The sequence below is a fragment of the Oncorhynchus mykiss genome, chromosome 26 (assembly GCF_013265735.2).
Source record: "Oncorhynchus mykiss isolate Arlee chromosome 26, USDA_OmykA_1.1, whole genome shotgun sequence".
Lineage (NCBI taxonomy): Eukaryota > Metazoa > Chordata > Actinopteri > Salmoniformes > Salmonidae > Oncorhynchus > Oncorhynchus mykiss.
In genome coordinates this window covers 16456954-16475512 of record NC_048590.1, presented here as the reverse complement: position 1 = coordinate 16475512, position 18559 = coordinate 16456954, and the positions used below count along the sequence as shown (strand labels likewise).

Sequence of the window (18559 nt, the reverse complement as noted above, 5' to 3'; positions counted from 1 at the left end):
AATGAAGAGACGCCAGAAGACTGAGTGCCCGGGGAAAGTGGGGGTTGGTCAACTGTGCCTGTAATTGATTTAGACTTGTCCAAAATTGTTATTTAGGGGGTATCAGGTTGATTTTGGAAGTCTACACACTGCTAAAGTTATAGAAATTTAGACTAAGAAAACATTGAGATACTGATCTGTAATTATAGTCGTGATGAGAAAGTTAAATAGTAGAATTCTAAGATTAATATATTGTATGTTAATATAAATGTACATTCTGTCAGCATGGATGTGTGTTAAATTGAGGGTTTTAACTTCGGTTCTACCACTCAATGTGAATCACTGAGCAAATGTCATCCTAAAAATGTGCATTGGATAATTGTGTTTTGATTATGATTTGGAAAATGAATGACTTTTAAAACTGACTAATTGATTTGAGTAAGTTGTTAGTATGGTAATAACTAAATTCAGCAAAAAAAGAAACGTCCTCTCACTGTCAACTGCGTTAATTTTCAGGAAGCTTAACATGTGTAAATATTTGTTTGAACATAAGATTCAACAACAGACATAAACTGAACTAGTTCCACAGACAGACTGAATACGTTACACAGACATGTGACTAACAGAAAGGTAATAATGTGTCCCTTAACAAAGGGGGCGGGGACAAAATCAAAAGTAACAGTCAGTATCTGGTGTGGCCACCAGCTGCATTAATGATGATGCTGTGACATACCACCCCAGACCATGATGGACCCTCCACCTCCAAATTGATCCCGCTCCAGAATACAGGCCTCGGTGTAACTCTCATTCCTTCGACGATAAATGCAAATCCAGGCCTCCCGGGTGGCGCAGTGGTTAAGGGCGCTGTACTGCAGTGCCAGCTGTGCCATCAGAGACTCTGGGTTCGCGCCCAGGCTCTGTCGTAACCGGCCACGACCGGGACGTCCGTGGGGCGACGCACAATTGGCCTAGCGTCGTCCAGGTTAGGGAGGGCTTGGTCGGTAGGGATGTCCTTGTCTCATCGCGCACCAGCGACTACTGTGTTTGAATAATTGTCCAAGCGTCTCTCAGTATACATGAATTTTCACAACAATATATAGTTCTTGTCAAAAGTTTGGACACCAGGGTTTTTCTTAATTTTTACCATTTTCTACATTGTAGAATAATAGTGAAGACATCAAAAGTGTGAAATAACACATATGGAATCATGTAGTAAGCAAAACTGTTAAATCAAAATATACTTTACATTTGAGACTATTCAAATGCCTTGGCATTCTCTCAACCAGCTTCATGAGGAGTCACCTGTAATGCATTTCAATTAACAGCTGTGCCTTCTTAAAAGTTAATTTGTGGAATTTATTTCCTTAATGCATTTGAGCCAATCAGTTGTGTTGTGACAAGGTAGGGGTCGTATACAGAAGATGGCCCTATTTGGTAAAAGACCCAAGTCCATATTATGGCAAAAACATCTCAAATAAGCAAAGGGAAACGACAGTCCATCATTACTTTAAGACATGAAGGTCAGTCAATGCAGAAATATCAAGAACTTCGAAAATGTATTCCAGGGTTCATGCACAAAAATCATCAAACGCTATAATTAAACTTGCTCTCATGAGGACCGCCACAGGAAAGGAAGACCCAGAGTTACAGTGGCAAGAAAAAGTATGCCAACCCTTTGGAAATACCTGGACTTCTGCATACATTTGATCTGATCTTCATCTAAGTCACAATAATAGACAAACACAGTCTGCTTAAACTAATAACACACAAACAATTACACCTTTTCATGTCTTTATTCTACACATCATGTAAACACTCACAGTGCAGGGTGGGAAAAGTATGTGTACCCTTGGATTTAATAACCGGTTGACCCTCCTTTGGCAGAAATAACCTCAAAGAAATGTTTTCTGTAGTTGTGGCTCAGACCTGCATAACGGTCAGGAGGAATTTTGGACCATTCCTCTTTACAATACTGTTTCAGTTCAGCAATATTCTTGGGATGTCTGGTGTGAACTGCTCTCGAGGACGTGCCACAGCATCTCAATCGGGTTGAGGTCAGGACTTTGACTGGGCCACTCCAGAAGGCGTATTTTCTTCTGTTGAAGCCATTGCGTTGTTGATTTACTTGTGTTTTGGGTCATTGTCCTGTTACATCACCCAATGTCTGTTGAGCTTCATTTTGGCGGACAGATAGCCTAACATTCTCTTGCAAAATGTCTTGATACACTTGGAAATTCATTTTTCCGGCTGTCCAGGCCCGAGGCAGCAAAGCAGCCCCAAATCCATGATGCTCCCTCCTCCAGACTTTACAGTTGGGATGAGGTTTTGATGTTGGTGTGCGTACCGTTTTTTCTCCACACATGGTGTTGTGTGTTCCTTCCATACAACTGAACTGTAGATTCATCTGTCCACAGAATATTTTGCCAGTAGCGCTGTGGAACATCCAGGTGCACTTTTGCAAACTTCAGATGTGCAGCAATGTTTTTTTTGGACAGCAGTGGCTTCTTCCGTGGTGTCCTCCCATGAAAACCATTCTTGTTTAGTGTTTTACGTATCGAAAACTCATCAACAGAGTTGTTAGCCTGTTCCAGAGATTTCTGTAAGCCTTCAGCTGACACTAGGATTCTTCTTAACCTCATTGAGCATTCTGAGCTGTGCTCTTGAAGTCATCTTTGCAGGACAGCCACTCCTAGGGAGAGTAGCAACAGTGCTGAACTTTCTCCATTTATAGACAATTTGACTTACCATGGACTGATGAACATCAAGGCTTTTAGAGAGACTTTTGTAACCCATTCCAGCTTTATGCAAGGCAACAATTCTTAATCTTAGGTCTTCTGAGATCTCTTCAGTTTGAGGCATGGTTCATATCAGGCAATGCCTCTTCTGAATGGCAAATTCAAATTTTGTGAGTGTTTTTTATAGGGTAAGGCAGCTCTAACCTACATCTCCAATCTCATCTCATTGATTGGACTCCAGGTTAGCTGACACCTGACTCCAATGAGCTTTTGGTCATTAGCCTAGGGGTTCACATACTTTTTCCAACCACTGTGTATGTTTAAATGATGTAGTCAATATAGACAAGAAAAATACAACAATTTGTGTGTTATTAGTTTAAGCACACTATGTTGGTCTATTGTTGTGAAGATCAGATCAAATTTGATGTCCAATGATTGCAGAAATCCAGGTAATTCAAAGGGGTTCACATACTTTTTATTGCCACTGTAGCAACATGGTCTAGGAAAAGGCACCAATTCAACAGCGACCACTATCCATTGCGGGAGAAAGTGCATTTGTTATTTTAAAAAAATTATTTGTATAGTATTGCACCATTGTTCTTATGTAATATAACCATATACATGTCTCAGACTGATGTACACAGTACCATCCCCATGGCCTTCACAATGGAACAGTCCACTACTGCTTAACTAAAAAAAATCTCAGCCTATTGACCAAACAATAAACCAGCCACTAAATGGGATGAACCCTATAAACAATATGCAAAAACCAGCTCCTCCCTTGACATAGATCGATCATCCCGAAAACCAAAGCAGATAGCTTGTTACAGCACACCACGTACAGTGGCAAACAAATGAACCACTGCCAGCTTCACACCTTATAGCCATTAATTCTTGTGTAGTATTAAAAACTGTGGAATAGTTCCCATGAGTGTTAATTAAGATGCCAGTGTTTGGTGTGTATTCTTTAAAACGCAACATAATAATTTCCTCTAGAAGTGTAGGCCTATATCAACTTAGAAAATACATCACCGTCCACAGTTTGAATATTATGACAAGCGTTTAAATCGACTGTATAATACATATACACTTGTACTGTCAGCAGATGTTGCAGCACTGCGCCAAAAAACGTGTCCCCGTGCCAACTCAATCACTTACACAGATACTGATCTCCTTGTAAGGCAGGGTCATGCATGCACTAAGGGAGCAGAGGAGATGGGTGGCAATACACTCGATGTCAATGACATTCAGTCTGTGAAACATACACAAACACACACGCAGTCAGTCCTGCTGATGTTTATGTACTGTACACTGCAAGACTGTTCCCGACCCCCCTCCTCCCACTGCCCTTCCATATTCTGCCTTTAAGCTCGTGAAGTTGCCGGTAATAGGCTACACCAGCAGTCCGCAACTTTTCAATTTCGAGTGCCAAGTTCTCGTACAATTTCTACTTATCGGAGTGCAAGTTCAGATTTTTTTATTTATTTATTGACCTTTATTTAACAAGGCAAGTCATTCTTATTTACAATGACGGCCTAACGGGGAACAATGGGTTAACTGCCTTGTTCAGGGGCAGAATGACAGATTTTTACCTTGTCAGCTTGGGGATTCAACCCAGCAACCTTTCGGTTACTGGCCCAAGGAGACCTGCCGCCCCATTTTCATATGCACATTTTCGTGGAACACTTTCATTTATTTCATAATAAAGTCTTCATATCGCAAAATCAATTTCATGTGGTTATTCAAAATCCTATCTAAATGAAAACGATTCAAATCTTGTAAAAAAAAATTTTTAAACTTTATTTAACTAGGCTTCTTGCGTCGAGCAATCCCGTATCCGGGAGCGTAATCATAGCCTCAAGCTCATTACCATAACGCAACGTTAACTATTCATGAAAATCGCAAATGAAATGAAATAAATATTGGCTCACAAGCTTAGCCTTTTGTTAACAACACTGTCATCTCAGATTTTCAAAACATGCTTTTCAACCATAGCTACACAAGCATTTGTGTAAGAGTATTGATAGCATTAAGCCTAGCATTCAGCAGGCAACATTTTCACAAAAACAAGAAAAGCATTCAAATAAAATCATTTACCTTTGAAGAACTTCAGATGTTTTCAATGAGGAGACTCAGTTAGATAGCAAATGTTCAGTTTTTCCAAAAAGATGATTTGTGTAGGAGAAATCACTCTGTTTTGTTCATCACGTTTGGCTAAGAAAAAAACCTGAAACTGAACTTTTTTCCAAATTAACTCCATAATATCGACAGAAACATGGCAAACGTTGTTTAGAATCAATCCTCAAGGTGTTTTCACATATCTATTCGATGATAAATCAATTGTGGCAGTTGGGTTTCTCCTCGGAAGCAAACAGAAAAATACACACAGCTGGAGATGATGCAATAATTGCGACGGAGGACACCAAGCGACCACCTGGTATATGTAGTGTAAAATGATCAATCTTCCAATGATATGCCTACAAATACGTCACAATGCTGTCGACACTATGGGGAAACGACAGAAAGTCTAAGCTCATTCGTGACCCATTCACAGCCATATAAGGACTCATTGAAACACAGCGCCTTCAAAATCTGGGGCACTTCCTGCTTGAAATTTCATCTTGGTTTCGCCTGTAGCATCAGTTCTGTGGCACTCACAGACACTATCTTTGCAGTTTTGGAAACGTCAGTGTTTTCTTTCCAAAGCTGTCAATTATATGCATAGTCGAGCATCTTTTCGTGACAAAATATATCTTGTTTAAAACGGGAACGTTTTTTTATCCAAAAATTAAGAACAAATTCTTATTTTACAATGACGGCCTATCCCAGCCAAACCCTCCCCTAACCTGGACGACGCTGGGCCAATTGTGCCACCCTATGGGACTCCCGATCACGGCCGGTTGTGATACAGCCCGGGATCGAACTAGGTTCTGTAGTGACGCCTCGAGCACTGAGATACAGTGCCTAAGACCGCTACGCCACTCGGGAGCAAATTGCCCATATGTAAAAATAGCCTACATAAAGACAACAAATAAAAACATTGCAGCCTGCAGGTAGATGATATCCTGATAAAATAACATATCCTATAAATCACATTGGCTACGCATGGCCTGTCTTCAAGGAACTTGAAACATAGTACAAAATATTCTGGGCCCTCAGAGAGAGTTTCCTGCGCCAGTGAGTTCCAGACAGAAAGACACAGCAGTAGACTATTTGCGCAAGGGATAAGAAGTAGTCAGCTAGGCCTATTTTATGAGGTTTCCAACTGTTTAGAGCATAACATTTCTTTCCGCTTTCATGCTGAGTGGTTATCGAAAAGGAGAGAGCTGGAAAGATGGTTCAAATAGGCTACATTGAGGAACTATGGTCATTCTCAATGGATGTAAAAACAGACTTTGTTTACTTGCTGTTTGAGACCCTATTTGGTAAAAGACCTAGTCCATATGGCAAAGACAAATGACAGTCCATCATTACTTTAAGACACAAAGGTCAGTCAACGCAGAAAATGTCAAGGTTTCTTGAAGTGCAGTCGCAAAAACCATCAAGCTCTATGATGAAACTTTCTCTCATGAGGACCGCCACAGGAAAGGAAGACCCAGAGTTACCTCTGCTGCAGAGTTCAAGTAACAGACACATCTCAACAACTGTTCAGAAGAGACTGAGCGAATCAGGCCTTCATGGTCAAATTGCTGCAAAAGAAACCACTACTAAAGGACACCAATAAGAAGAAGAGACTTGCTTACGCCAAGAAACACGAGTGATCTTGAGATTTTAGATTTTTGGTTCCAACCGCCATGTCTTTGTGAGAAGCAGAGTAGGTGAATGGATGATCTCCACATTTGTGGTTCCCACCATATATTTTCAAGTAGATTTAAATCAAAACTGTAACTAGGCCATTCCGGAACATTCAATGCTGTCTTGGTAAGCAACTCCAGTGTATATTTGGCCTTGTGGTTAAAGTCCTGCTGAAAGGTGAATTTGTCTCCCATTATCTGTTGGCTAGGAGACAACCAGGTTTCCTTAAGAATTTTTCCTGTGTTTAGCTCTATTCCGTTTCTCTTTATCCCCCCAAAAACTCCCTTGTCCTTGCCGATGACAAGCATGAACATAACATGAAGCAGCCAACACCCTGCTTGAAAACATTAAGGGTGGTCCTCAGTGATGTGTTGTGTGGAATTTGCGCCAAACATAACGCTTTGTATTCAGGACAAAGTTTCATTTCTTAGCAAACATTTTTTGCAGTTTTACTTCAGTGCCTCGCAAATGGGATGCATGTTATTATGTACAGGCTTACTTCTTTTCAAGCTGTCGTTTAGGATGGTATTGTGGAGTAACTACAATTTTTTTTATTTTTTTTATTTTACCTTTATTTAACCAGGCAAGTCAGTTAAGAACAAATTCTTATTTTCAATGACGGCCTGGGAACAGTGGGTTAACTGCCTGTTCAGGGGCAGAACGACAGATTTGTACCTTGTCAGCTCGGGGGTTTGAACTCACAACCTTCCGGTTACTAGTCCAACGCTCTAACCACTAGGCTACCCTGCCGCCCAACAACAATGTTGTTGATCTATGCTCAGTTTTCTCCTATCACGGTGATGGGTTCTGTCAGAATATGTTATTGTTAGACATCAGGGATCCTATGGGAAGGAGAATGGCAACAGACTGGTACAAGTCAACAGGACAGCTGTGAGTTGGGGAGTAGTGCGGAACTTGGGCAGAGGTCAGGTCAGATGAAGTGAGGGAGTTCTGTCAAGCAACAGAGGTGTATTGCTGTTCAGATGTGTAAGGAGACTCAGCAGAGGAGAAAGGGTTAAATACCAGCACTTGTGTAAATAAACTTGGTCTGAGCTTTTCATAGTTGTCCGTGAGATTTTTTACTCTGTTTAATTAGAACCTAAAAGCCATTAAAACGCAGTAACTGTTTTAAAAGTCACCATTGGCCTCATGGTGAAATCCCTGAGTGGTTTCCTTCCTCTCTGACAACTGAGTTAGGAAGGACGCCTGTATCTATCTAGTGACTGGGTGAACTGATACACCATCCAAACAGTAATTAATAACTTCAACATGCTCAAAGGGATATTCAATGTGGGGGGGGGGGGGGGGGGGGGGGTCAAGGAGTGTGAATACTGTCTGAAGGCACTGCATTAGATATATTAAATAAGATTTCACAGAGGAAATACAGTAGCTGCTGCTAACTTAAATATCACCCCGACATAATGTTATCTTGACACTGACAACATTGTAAAGGAACAGAATCGTAATTGTAGTAGAATTTGAGATTTCCCTGGTGGATTCCCCCAGCGTGGCTGACTAGCTGTTCAGTCTAGTGGGCTGGGTAGCACAGTTGTGTGATAGTGAACGTGGGATGGAATGCCTGGTGGTGTTGTCCACAGACCAACACACCGGAAATATGTTCCCCAGCATGAAAGTCACATGCAGGCACACAGACAGACTCACCCAGAAAAGGAAGTTGAATGTGAATAGGAGGTACTTCAGACAGACGGTCCCACATGTTTCCTTCTTCTCGTCGTACGCTGTTGGTGGTGCCCCCATGCTGCAGGAGAAAGAGAGAGGTGGATTTGAAAATGTTCAAACAGTTAACCTTGAATCTGTTGTTGTTTTTTTTGGGGCCAGTTTCCCCAGACACAGAGTAATCCTATTTTTTGCTATCACAGATCGTTCAGGCAATTCTCAAATAAAAACTTTATTGGAGTAAGGATGTTTAACATGCTTTTTACATTCGTATCACAAACCATTATTGAGAAAATCTATTTTTTTGACATAGGGCCTTAAAGGAGGCTTGTATATGATCCGCGAGCCATACATGGTAGGAACAACATCTTGGTGTCATTATACTCCTTATAGTGTGCTCTAAAATATGGAGTATGTTTATACTATGAAATAAAACATGTTAAATAAGATTTATTCAATGTAAAAAATATTATTAATAGCTCAAAAGTGAACTTTTTGATTTATGTCTTAAAATATTTTTAACATACTGCCCTAATTATTATTAAATATACATTTTTCATGGGAAGTTGTGACTTTATTTAAGAAGCCATACACAAAGACCATAACACACACACACACACACATTTCTATGAATTAACTGAGAGCTCATTCACATTTGCTGCACTGCTATTTTAGTTAATTAGTTCAACTTGACTTCCCTAAAGCCTATCTGAAGAAAGTTTCAAATCTCCCTCTGAACTGTTGTATCTTGTCCCTCGTTTGTTTGCATTTTTCTCCACCACTTGTCGGTCTTCTATCCCTGAACCCTGATCTAATTCTTCTCTCTCTGCATCAACTACTACCTGTCCACTCCAAACGTCATGGAGTACAGAATTTTCTATAAGTTTCTAATTGTTCCTAATCTTGGCAGATGGCTAGATGCATACTTAAATCTTAACAAAAATACATTTATGCTTGTGTTCATTAAAATATTAGGGATATCAACACACTCTCCCAATGTTTCAATGCAACTGGGCTTAAAGGGTAAGTTGCCCCAAACACACTTCTGGGCCCTTTATAAACACTGGACATTTGTCAGTAACGCTACCCCAGACAGTTTTTAGGTTTCTGTATTTTTAAAAATGCGTGACAAACAACGTCTATTTATCGTAACATAAACAACCACTGGTGTCTCTGCATTGAACTGCAAAATAAATTTGTACAAATGTAAAATGTCAAAAATAAAAGACATACTTCGTTCTAGCGCAAAGATCTTCCATATTACCTGTAATCCATTGATATGCTGCTTCGTGGTTCTAAGATTGATGATTAGAAGAGGCGGGACGAAGGAGCGTCTTACTATTGGACTTCAAGAAAGGAAACCAAGACAACAGGAAGTAAACAAAGTAACTAGTAGCTAGGCTAGTGGTTTCCGATCTCTGAAGTAAAGTAATAGGGGAATAGTAGTCGAGTCGGAGTCACTTTAGGGAAGTAAGTCAGCAGACTATCTGGCCAAAATGAGGTGCATTGTATCCATGCGCAATAACATAATTTTCGTGTCCGCGATAGATCTTTGTGTCAGGCATAGCTGCAGTCCATCCAGCATCTTGATTATGGTGTAGATACGAACTCTGAAGTGATCCAACAGCTGCAGTTGTGATCACTTTAATCTTGGGACCGGTTGAAACCGGGTTCTGTTCCCAACTGAGCCAATTGATCAGTTCAGTAATTGCCTAAATTCAATTTCAGCAATTTCCAAACGCCTGAAGGTACCACGTTCATCTGTACAAACAATAGTACGCAAGTATAAACACCATGGGACCACGCAGCCGTCATACCGCTCAGGAAGAAGACGTGTTCTGTCTCCTAGAGATGAACGTGCATTGGTGCGTAAAGTGCAAATCAATCCCAGAACAACAGCAAAGGACCTTGTGAAGATGCTGGAGGAAACAGGTACAAAGGTATCTATATCCACAGAAAAACGAGTCCTATATCGACATAACCTGAAAGGCCGCTCAGCAGGGAAGAAGCCACTGCTCCAAAACCGCCATTAAAAAAGACAGACTACGGTTTGCAACTACACAAGATCGTACTTTTTGGGGAAATGTCATCTGATCTGATGAAAAAAAATAGAACTGTTTGGCCATAATGACCATCGTTATATTTGGAGAGAAAAAGGGAGGCTTGCAAGCCAAACACCATCCCAACTGTGAAGAACAGGGGTGGCAGCATCATGTTGTGGGGGTGCTTTGCTGCAGGAGGGACTGGTGCACATCACAAAATAGATGGCGTCATGAAGCTGGAAAATGATGGGATGTCGCTTCAATATATCCACAAGACATCAATTTGGAAGTTAAAGCTTGGTTGCAAATGGGTCGTCCAAATGGACAATGACCCCAAGCATACTTCCAAAGTTCTAGCAAAATGGCTTAAGGACAACAAAGTCAAGGTATTGGAGTGGCCATCACAAAGCCCTGACCTCAAGCCCATAGAAAATTTGTGGGCAGAACTGAAAAATCATGTGCGAGGCCTACAAGCCTGACTCCGTTACACCAGCTCTATCAGGAGGAATGGGACAAAATTCACCCAACTTATTGTGGGAAGTTTGTGAAAAGCTACCTGAAACATTTGACCCAAGTTAAACAAAAAACGTGGTTTGAGGCTCCGTATGGAGGGTGTGACGCAATTGCGGAGCCTCCGGAGGCATGCAAAGGCCATACAGCACCTTTAACTCATCGGTCAAGTCTAGACCTGCCCTCTCCCCCTCCTCCGTCTGTCTCTCTCTGTCTCTCCCACACACACAGGCCGCACCAGAGTGTACTAGTCTAAGCTTTCTGTAATACAAATATAAGAGCCTTCTCTACTGTAATTTCACTGCCTTCTCTACACCACTCGTGCGCACACACACACAAATGCAAGACAGCCTTCTCAGAGCCTAATGTAATAGGCTACTGCCGGCCAGCATAGGGAAGAGGTTACAAAGCAAACAACAGCTGTGGAATGAAGACGCATTTGCATTGTGCTGTACTGAGCTGTTTGAATGGGCTTATATTCACTATAACACTGAGCACAGCAGCATCATGCGTTCTCATGCTGCATGATCTGACCATTACCGTCTTTTACTGTGAGAGTGCATACTTAATTCATGTGACCAATAATTGATTTGGATTTATTTGATAAAAGGTCATATCTATAACATTGTCTCTCTATATATGAGATCAAAAGTTGGTCTGAACATATATAGTCAACACCCCAATGAGTTACACGCTTAGTCATTGAGTTAATTTGTGTCTGTGGATGCCCTTTCAGGTGGGTTGAGGAGCATAAAACCAGTGAGATCATACAGAGTTTATATCCACAGGGAAAAGGAGGGCATGGTCACCAAAGAATACATAAACGTTTTTAAAAAATAGTCACACATGGCCCACAAAAAGGATGCGGGCATGAATAGGACTTGCTGACATTAACATCCCTATCACACTTGTGTGTCTCCAAAACCAAAATGTTAAACATACAGTAGCCAAAGCTATTTCTGGTGGAATAACTTTTCTGGCATCTAATATAGAGAACTCCATATCCAGCAACTTATTAAGTAAGCACACCATGCTTACATTTGGCATTAGCAGACAATGTAGATTACGTCATCAAGCATTCGTGGTTTTACAGTGTGTGTAGGCCTGTATTTGTGTGGGGGTCAGTTGACTGAACCTGCCCTGTGTCTGTTGACCATCTGTTAGGGTGGACCCCTTTAGTGTGTCCCTGTTGATTAAATTCAAACAAACCTTTGACAGGAACTCATTCTTGTATTATGTACATAAATGGTACAGCTGAGTAAAGAAAATGAATGTATACAGGAGAAGGACAATGCACTAGAGGTCCAACTTAAAATTCAAAATCTGAGATATACAAAAATCTAAAGGCTCTTTCAATACACAGGGTTCAAAACACTGAGAACGTACATGAATGTTCAAATTTTGAACACTGAACACTGAAATCCCCCTTTTTCTTTCAAATCTTAATTGAGTCGCCTACCGCTCAATACAAGACCGCTGACAAGCAGAAATACCCCCAGACACACCACACCTGTGTGAAATAGGCTCACAACTTATGAGTAATCACCGACTTCTCTCCTGTGCATGACGGATCATTCAAGTATTTGAAGGCATTGAACCCTTCCAGTTCCAGACATGTTTAGGACTTGACAAAAGAAAACCATGTTCCTTCACATTCGCATACTTTTATATTTTATTTTATTTTTTATTTTTTTTATTATTTTATTTTATTTTATTTTATATTGGCTATAGGCCTATACGTGCTTAGTCAAACTATTATTAATTAGATTAATGATAAATAAAAGACATTCAAATAATTCATATATAGTTTTTGGGGTATTTTGCAAACAACTTGCATATTAAGAAATGGCGCTGAAGGAGATGACTGACGTTTTACAATCCCATAACCAATTGTGCATGTTTTTTTGTGTTATATGTGACTTATTTTGTACATAATGTTTCTGCCAACGTGTCTTATGACCGAAAAGAGCTTCTAGAAATCAGAACAGCGAGCAACATTCACAAGGCCGCAGGGCCATATGGATTATCATGCACTGACCAACTGGCAAGTGTCTTCAGTGACATTTTCAACCTCTCCCTGTCTGAGTCCGTAATACCAACATGTTTGAAGCAGACCACCATAGTGTCTTGGGCACAGGGACTAAGGTAACATGCCTAAATGACTACCAACCCTTAGCACTCACGTCTGTAGCTAGTGCTTTGAAAGGCTGGTAATGGCTCACAACAACATTATCCCAGAAACCCGAGACCCACTCCAATTTGCATATCGCCCCAACAGATACACAGATGATGCAATCTCTATTGCACTCCACACTGCCCTTTCACACCTGGACAAAAGGAACACCTATGTGAGAATACTATTCATTGGCTACAGCTCAGCATTCAACACCATAGTGTCCTCAAAGCTCATCACTAAGCCAAGGACCCTGGGACTAAACACCTCCCTTTGCCATGGATCCTGGACTTCCTGACGGGCCGCTCCCACGTGGTAAGGTTAGGTAACAACGCATCCGCCACACTGATCCTCAACACAGGAGCCCCACAGGGGTGTGTGCTCAGTCCCCTCCTGTACTCCCAGTTCACTCATGAATGCACGGCCAGGCACGACTCCAACACCATCATTAAGTTTGCCGATGACACAACAACATCAATGACAACGACGAGACAGCCTATAGGGAGGTCAGAGACCTGGCCATGTGGTGCCAGGACAACAACCTCTCCCTCAAGGTGATCAAAACAAAGGAGATGATTGGTATTTATAGCAGATTTTGAAAAGGCATTTGATAAAGTAAGCCTGGATTTTATTTATAAATGCCTGAATTTTTTCAATTTCAGTAATTCTCTTATAAAATGGGTAAAAATAATGTATAGCAACCCCAGGTGTAAAATAGTAAATAACGGCTACTTCTCAGAGATTTGGGATTGTCAAGAGGTGTTAAACAAGGGTGTCCGCTGTCACCATATCTATTCGTTATGGCCATCGAAATGCTAGCAATTAAAAATCAGATCCAATGACAACATTAGAGGATTAGAAATCCAAGGCTTAAAAACAAAAGGTGTCCATGTATGCCACTGACTCAGGGTTTTATGTTAAGTCCGCAAGCTTGATCCCTGCAATGTCTCATTAAAGATAACTTTTCTGTACTCTCTGGACTAAAACCTAATTATGATAAGTGTACAATATTACGTATTGGATCCTTAAAAAAATACACATTTTACATTACCTTGCAGCTTACCTAGAAAATGGGCTGATGGTGAAGTAGACATACTCGGTATTCATATCACAAAACACTCCACAATGAATTTCAATAGAAAACTTGAAGAATAGACAAGATCCTGCAACCATGGAGGTAAATACCTGTCTATTTATGGAAAAATTGCCCTGATTAACTCCTTAGTCATATCTCAGTTTACTCACTTATGGCGCTGCCTACTCCTGATGATTTGTTTTTCAAATCATATGAGCAAAAAATATTTCGCTTTATCTGGGAAGCTAAACCAGACAAAATAAAATTTGCCTATCTATATAATGAATATGAATTGGGTGGGTTGCAATTATTAAATATAAAAGCACTAAACATCTCTCTAAAAGCTTCACTCATTCAAAAGTTTTATTTGAACCCTAAATGGTTCTCAAGTAGATTAATAAGAAAAGCTCATCCATTGTTTAAAAATGACCTTTTTGACTTTGTGCAGATCTCATTTTCGATTAACTGAAAATTATACTTTTTTCTAAGTATCTGTCTTTTTCAAACAAGCATTGCAGAGCTGGCTACAATTTCAATTTCATCCCCCTGAAAAGATAGAGCAAATATTATGGCTGAACTCAAAAAGCTGTATTTATGGGAAAGATGTTTGAAAAGGGTATTTTGTTCTTAAATGATATTGTAAATTGTAATGGTAGAGTTATGGCCTTCATGGAGTTATCAAAATTGTACAGTAAGGTCTGCTCAATCTAAGAGTACAACCAATTGATTACAGCATTGCCCCAAAAATGGAGGAGGTAGGGAACTGGTCTGTCTGCCCAATATAAAGGATCAAAACTGGCAGAGGAATAAAATGTGCATAAATAGGAAAGTATACCAGTTTCATTTGAGGACCAGGATATTGACAACTGTGCCATACAGATTACAAAATAGTTGGGAAGAGATTTTTGATGTACCGATTCCATGGTATAGGGTGTATGAGTTGATATATAAAACAACGTAACATTCAAGACTTTGTGCTTTTCAGCTAAAATTATTATAGAGAATTCTTTTCACCAACAAAATGTTGAATATTTGGAGCATAAAATCATTGAAGCTCTGTAGATTTTGTTGTGAGGATACAAAATCAATAAACCTTTTATTTTGGTATTGCCTTCAGGTAGCCTGTTTCTGGTCTCAGGTATGGCTGAAAATAGCATTGATCTAAAATTGACCCTAGAAATAGTACTGTTAGGAGATCTGGAGAGACCGGGTCAGTCAATTACTAATATACTAACTCTTAGTAAAAGTATTTATCTTCAACACGCAATCTGTAGATTCTATTCGATTAGATAGATTCAAATTGTACGTTAAACATCATAGCATAGTTGAATGGTATGTGTTGCGTAGAAACACGAAGTGGGTGGCCAGCAGAGATAGATGGGATGGGCTGAGGAAAGCTGAGGGTTGGGATGTGGAATTGGAGACAAGTGGGAGTGGAGTTGCTGTGTGAGAGAGAGAATGATGAAGGGGGAAAAAAGTCAAAATACAACATAATAAAAGTACATTTGAATGATACTAAGTGGCAGTGTTTTTACAACTAATGCCGGTTTGCCTGAGGCTGATGCCGTACAGGTGTTTGTACACATGCATATACACATGTAATAGTGCCAGACATGCACACAAACAGCAATGCCTACTTTATATGTTATGATTTCAGTTGTCCTTGATGTCCTTTGTTTTAAATGTATTATTTTTTGCATTGTTGTTTGCTGTTTTCTTCTGTCTTTTCCTATTTCTCTTCAGTTCATTCTCTTGGTTGTTGGTGCATTGGGGGGTTCTTGGGGGTGGGGAATGGAATGAATTAGTTTTTTTTCTGGGAGGGGGGGGGGGTGCTGTGGTAGGTGTCTCGAATGGTTGAGGGAGAACTTTTGGGGAACTGTGGGGGGATTTTGGAGGGTTCGGGCTTCACAAGATTGTGATCATGGAAGAGGAAACTATGACATTTATTTTATATCACTATCATGCACACGCACCCTCACACATAAGGATGAGGGTGCACACATAAGGATGGCTCTGTTGCACATGTTTGATAGTGTTTTGACCTTTATGTAATACTTTAATGTTACCCCTTCCTTGGTGTTTTTGTAATAAATAATTATTTAAAAAAATGCAAGGCACTACAGGGGGTAGTGCGTACGGCACAGTAGATCACCGGGGCCAAGCTTTCTGCCATCCAGGACCTCTATACCAGGCGGTGTCAGAGGAAGGCCCTAAAAATTGTCAAAGACTCCAGCCACCCTAGTCATAGACTGTTCTCTCTGCTACCGCATGGCAAGAGGTACCGGAGTGCCAAGTCTAGGTCTAAGAGGCTTCTAAACAGCTTCTACTCCCCCAGTCGATAAGACTACTGAACAACTAATCAAATGTCTACCCAGACTATTTGCATCCCCCCCCCCCCTCTTTTACTCTGCTGCTACTCTGTTTATGCAGTCACTTTAATAACTCTACCTACATGTACATATTACCTCAACTAACTGGTGCCCCCGCACCAGTACCCCCTGTATATAGCCTCGCTATTGTTGTTATTTTACTGCTGCTCTTTAATTATTTGTTACTTTTATTTATTTTATGTATTTTTCTTAAAACTGCATTGTTGGTTAAGAATTTGTCAGTAAGCATTACACTATAAGGTGTACCTGTTGTATTCGGCACATGTGACAAATACAATTTGATACTTATTACAGTGTACAATAGTTTGTTAACAATTTCAAACATAATTATTTTGATGGGGGTTGTAGGAAATTCAAATGAAGCACCTCATTGAAACGCCATAAATTACAATTATAGCCTTTGAATTGCATGCAACTGTCATACAAAATAGGCTACATGACAAAGAACAAAAGAAAATAGGTTGGGTAATAAACCATGTTCTCAAGCAGGGTTCCACCACTGGCGGACAGCGGGTGATTTTATTTATCTATTCCAAAGTATTACCAGTCTTCAGACCCTTTGGATTTCTTCTCATTTTATTGTTTTACAAAGTGGGATTCAACTGTATTTGTTAAGCCACATTGTACTCCTGAACTCATTTAAATGTCTAAACAAAGGGGCCGAATACTTACACAACGACTAGATTTTAGTTATGAATTGTGTATTTACCCCCCCCAAGAAACAAAAAAAATCTTACACTTTGACATTAGTGTTGTGTAGATTGTTGACAAAAAAAAAAGACAATAATATACATTTTAATCCCACTTTGTAACACATTAAAATGAAAAGAATTCCAAAGGGTGTGTATACTTTTGCATGGCACTGTATGTGACCATACAAAATGTGAGCCAAGGTTTGAAATAACGAAATGTTTTAGTCAAATATATCTGTTCGGGCTTCTTGCATTCTTATATGCTCCGCCCATAGAGGGAGTAAAATGTAGGCAAGCAATAAACATTTCAGAACAACTACTAGTCGAATAAGACATGGGGGAGATGACGAATTTTGCAAAGAAATTTATTTATAGACTAATACACTTGAAACAAATAGCCAAAACGAAAACTGCAGACATTACTAGTGCCTCCCCCGTGATCAAACCGCCATAAAAATAAAAACAATTAAACGCAGGTTAACGTAATCATTGACAGCTGCCTTGAAGGACACACACAACATGCTTTCTGCTACGAAGATCAGTGAAATGTAGGCTAAACTGACAACGGAGTGAAGAGCGGAAATCTCCACTAACAAGCAAGTCGGGCAGGGGGAGATTTAGTTGATGATCCCTGTTCTGAAGAATATTTGGCGTACGTAATCACTGACTGCGTAACTCGATTCACAAAAAATATATAATTACTGTGTTCCTGTGAACTAACCTAGCCTACATGCTAAAGTTAGCTAGACAACAATCACTTTCCCGCAGTAATACGTTCAAATTGATATTTAAACCCTGCTTGGTATCACTAAAATAATCAATAAATAGGCTGCATTATAATCCAAAACGGGACGTTTAAATTAAACTTTTCTGTGAATTGCAACATTGTGGCTGTCGAACATGTTAATGTTTTACAAAGTAACAAGCTTGAAGCTGCTGCTCCGTACCTACCTGCGGCTGTGTTGTTACAAGTAGCAAGGCGTTGATGTATCCAAAATAATAGATAGTGACGTTTAAAACTATATATTTTCAGGGATTCCTTCAATTGTCCAAACCAAAGCGCAAAATGCTAAACTTGTGAGTAGCTAGTCCACTGGAGTCTGTGACTGCACAGTAGGTCGTGTCGACTCCACCCCAATCACCTTGCTTTTTTTTTTCAAGCCCTGAGGCAATTCTGTTGCTGCTTTGCGAACGGGGAACGGATTTTTTAAACGTATTGCCAAACAAAAAATAAACATTGATTTCAAAGTTGAACAAACCATAACTCTATGCACAAGCTCTACTTTTAATAATGTTCACTGTAAATGTTAATATTTACTGGAAGAGCTGTGCGCTCTATTCTGTGTGTTCCCGTTTTTTCCTGAAAACTATTAAATATCTGCTCTGAATTAAGATACAAGGATGTCTGCAGAAAGAATGGGGTGTCCGCTGGCTATGACATGACACATTGACTTTGAAAAAAAAATGTTTTGGTTATTGAACTATATAGTA

The 18559-nt window shown here is 40.0% G+C and overlaps 1 protein-coding gene across 1 annotated transcript in view; it reads right to left on the bottom strand.

Moving 5' to 3' along the window:
- The window catches only part of LOC110506086 (CD151 antigen), a 52698-nt gene extending 34465 nt beyond the window's left edge, over positions 1 to 18233 (bottom strand). Inside the window, exons 1-2 of the mRNA XM_036963963.1 lie at positions 18020 to 18233; positions 8172 to 8268 (exon numbers count right to left, since the gene is read on the bottom strand). Coding sequence (XP_036819858.1) covers positions 8172 to 8267 — 96 coding nt within the window. The 5' untranslated portion in view covers position 8268; positions 18020 to 18233. The remainder of the gene's footprint in view (positions 1 to 8171; positions 8269 to 18019) is intronic.
- Between the last annotated feature and the right edge of the window lie 326 nt (positions 18234 to 18559).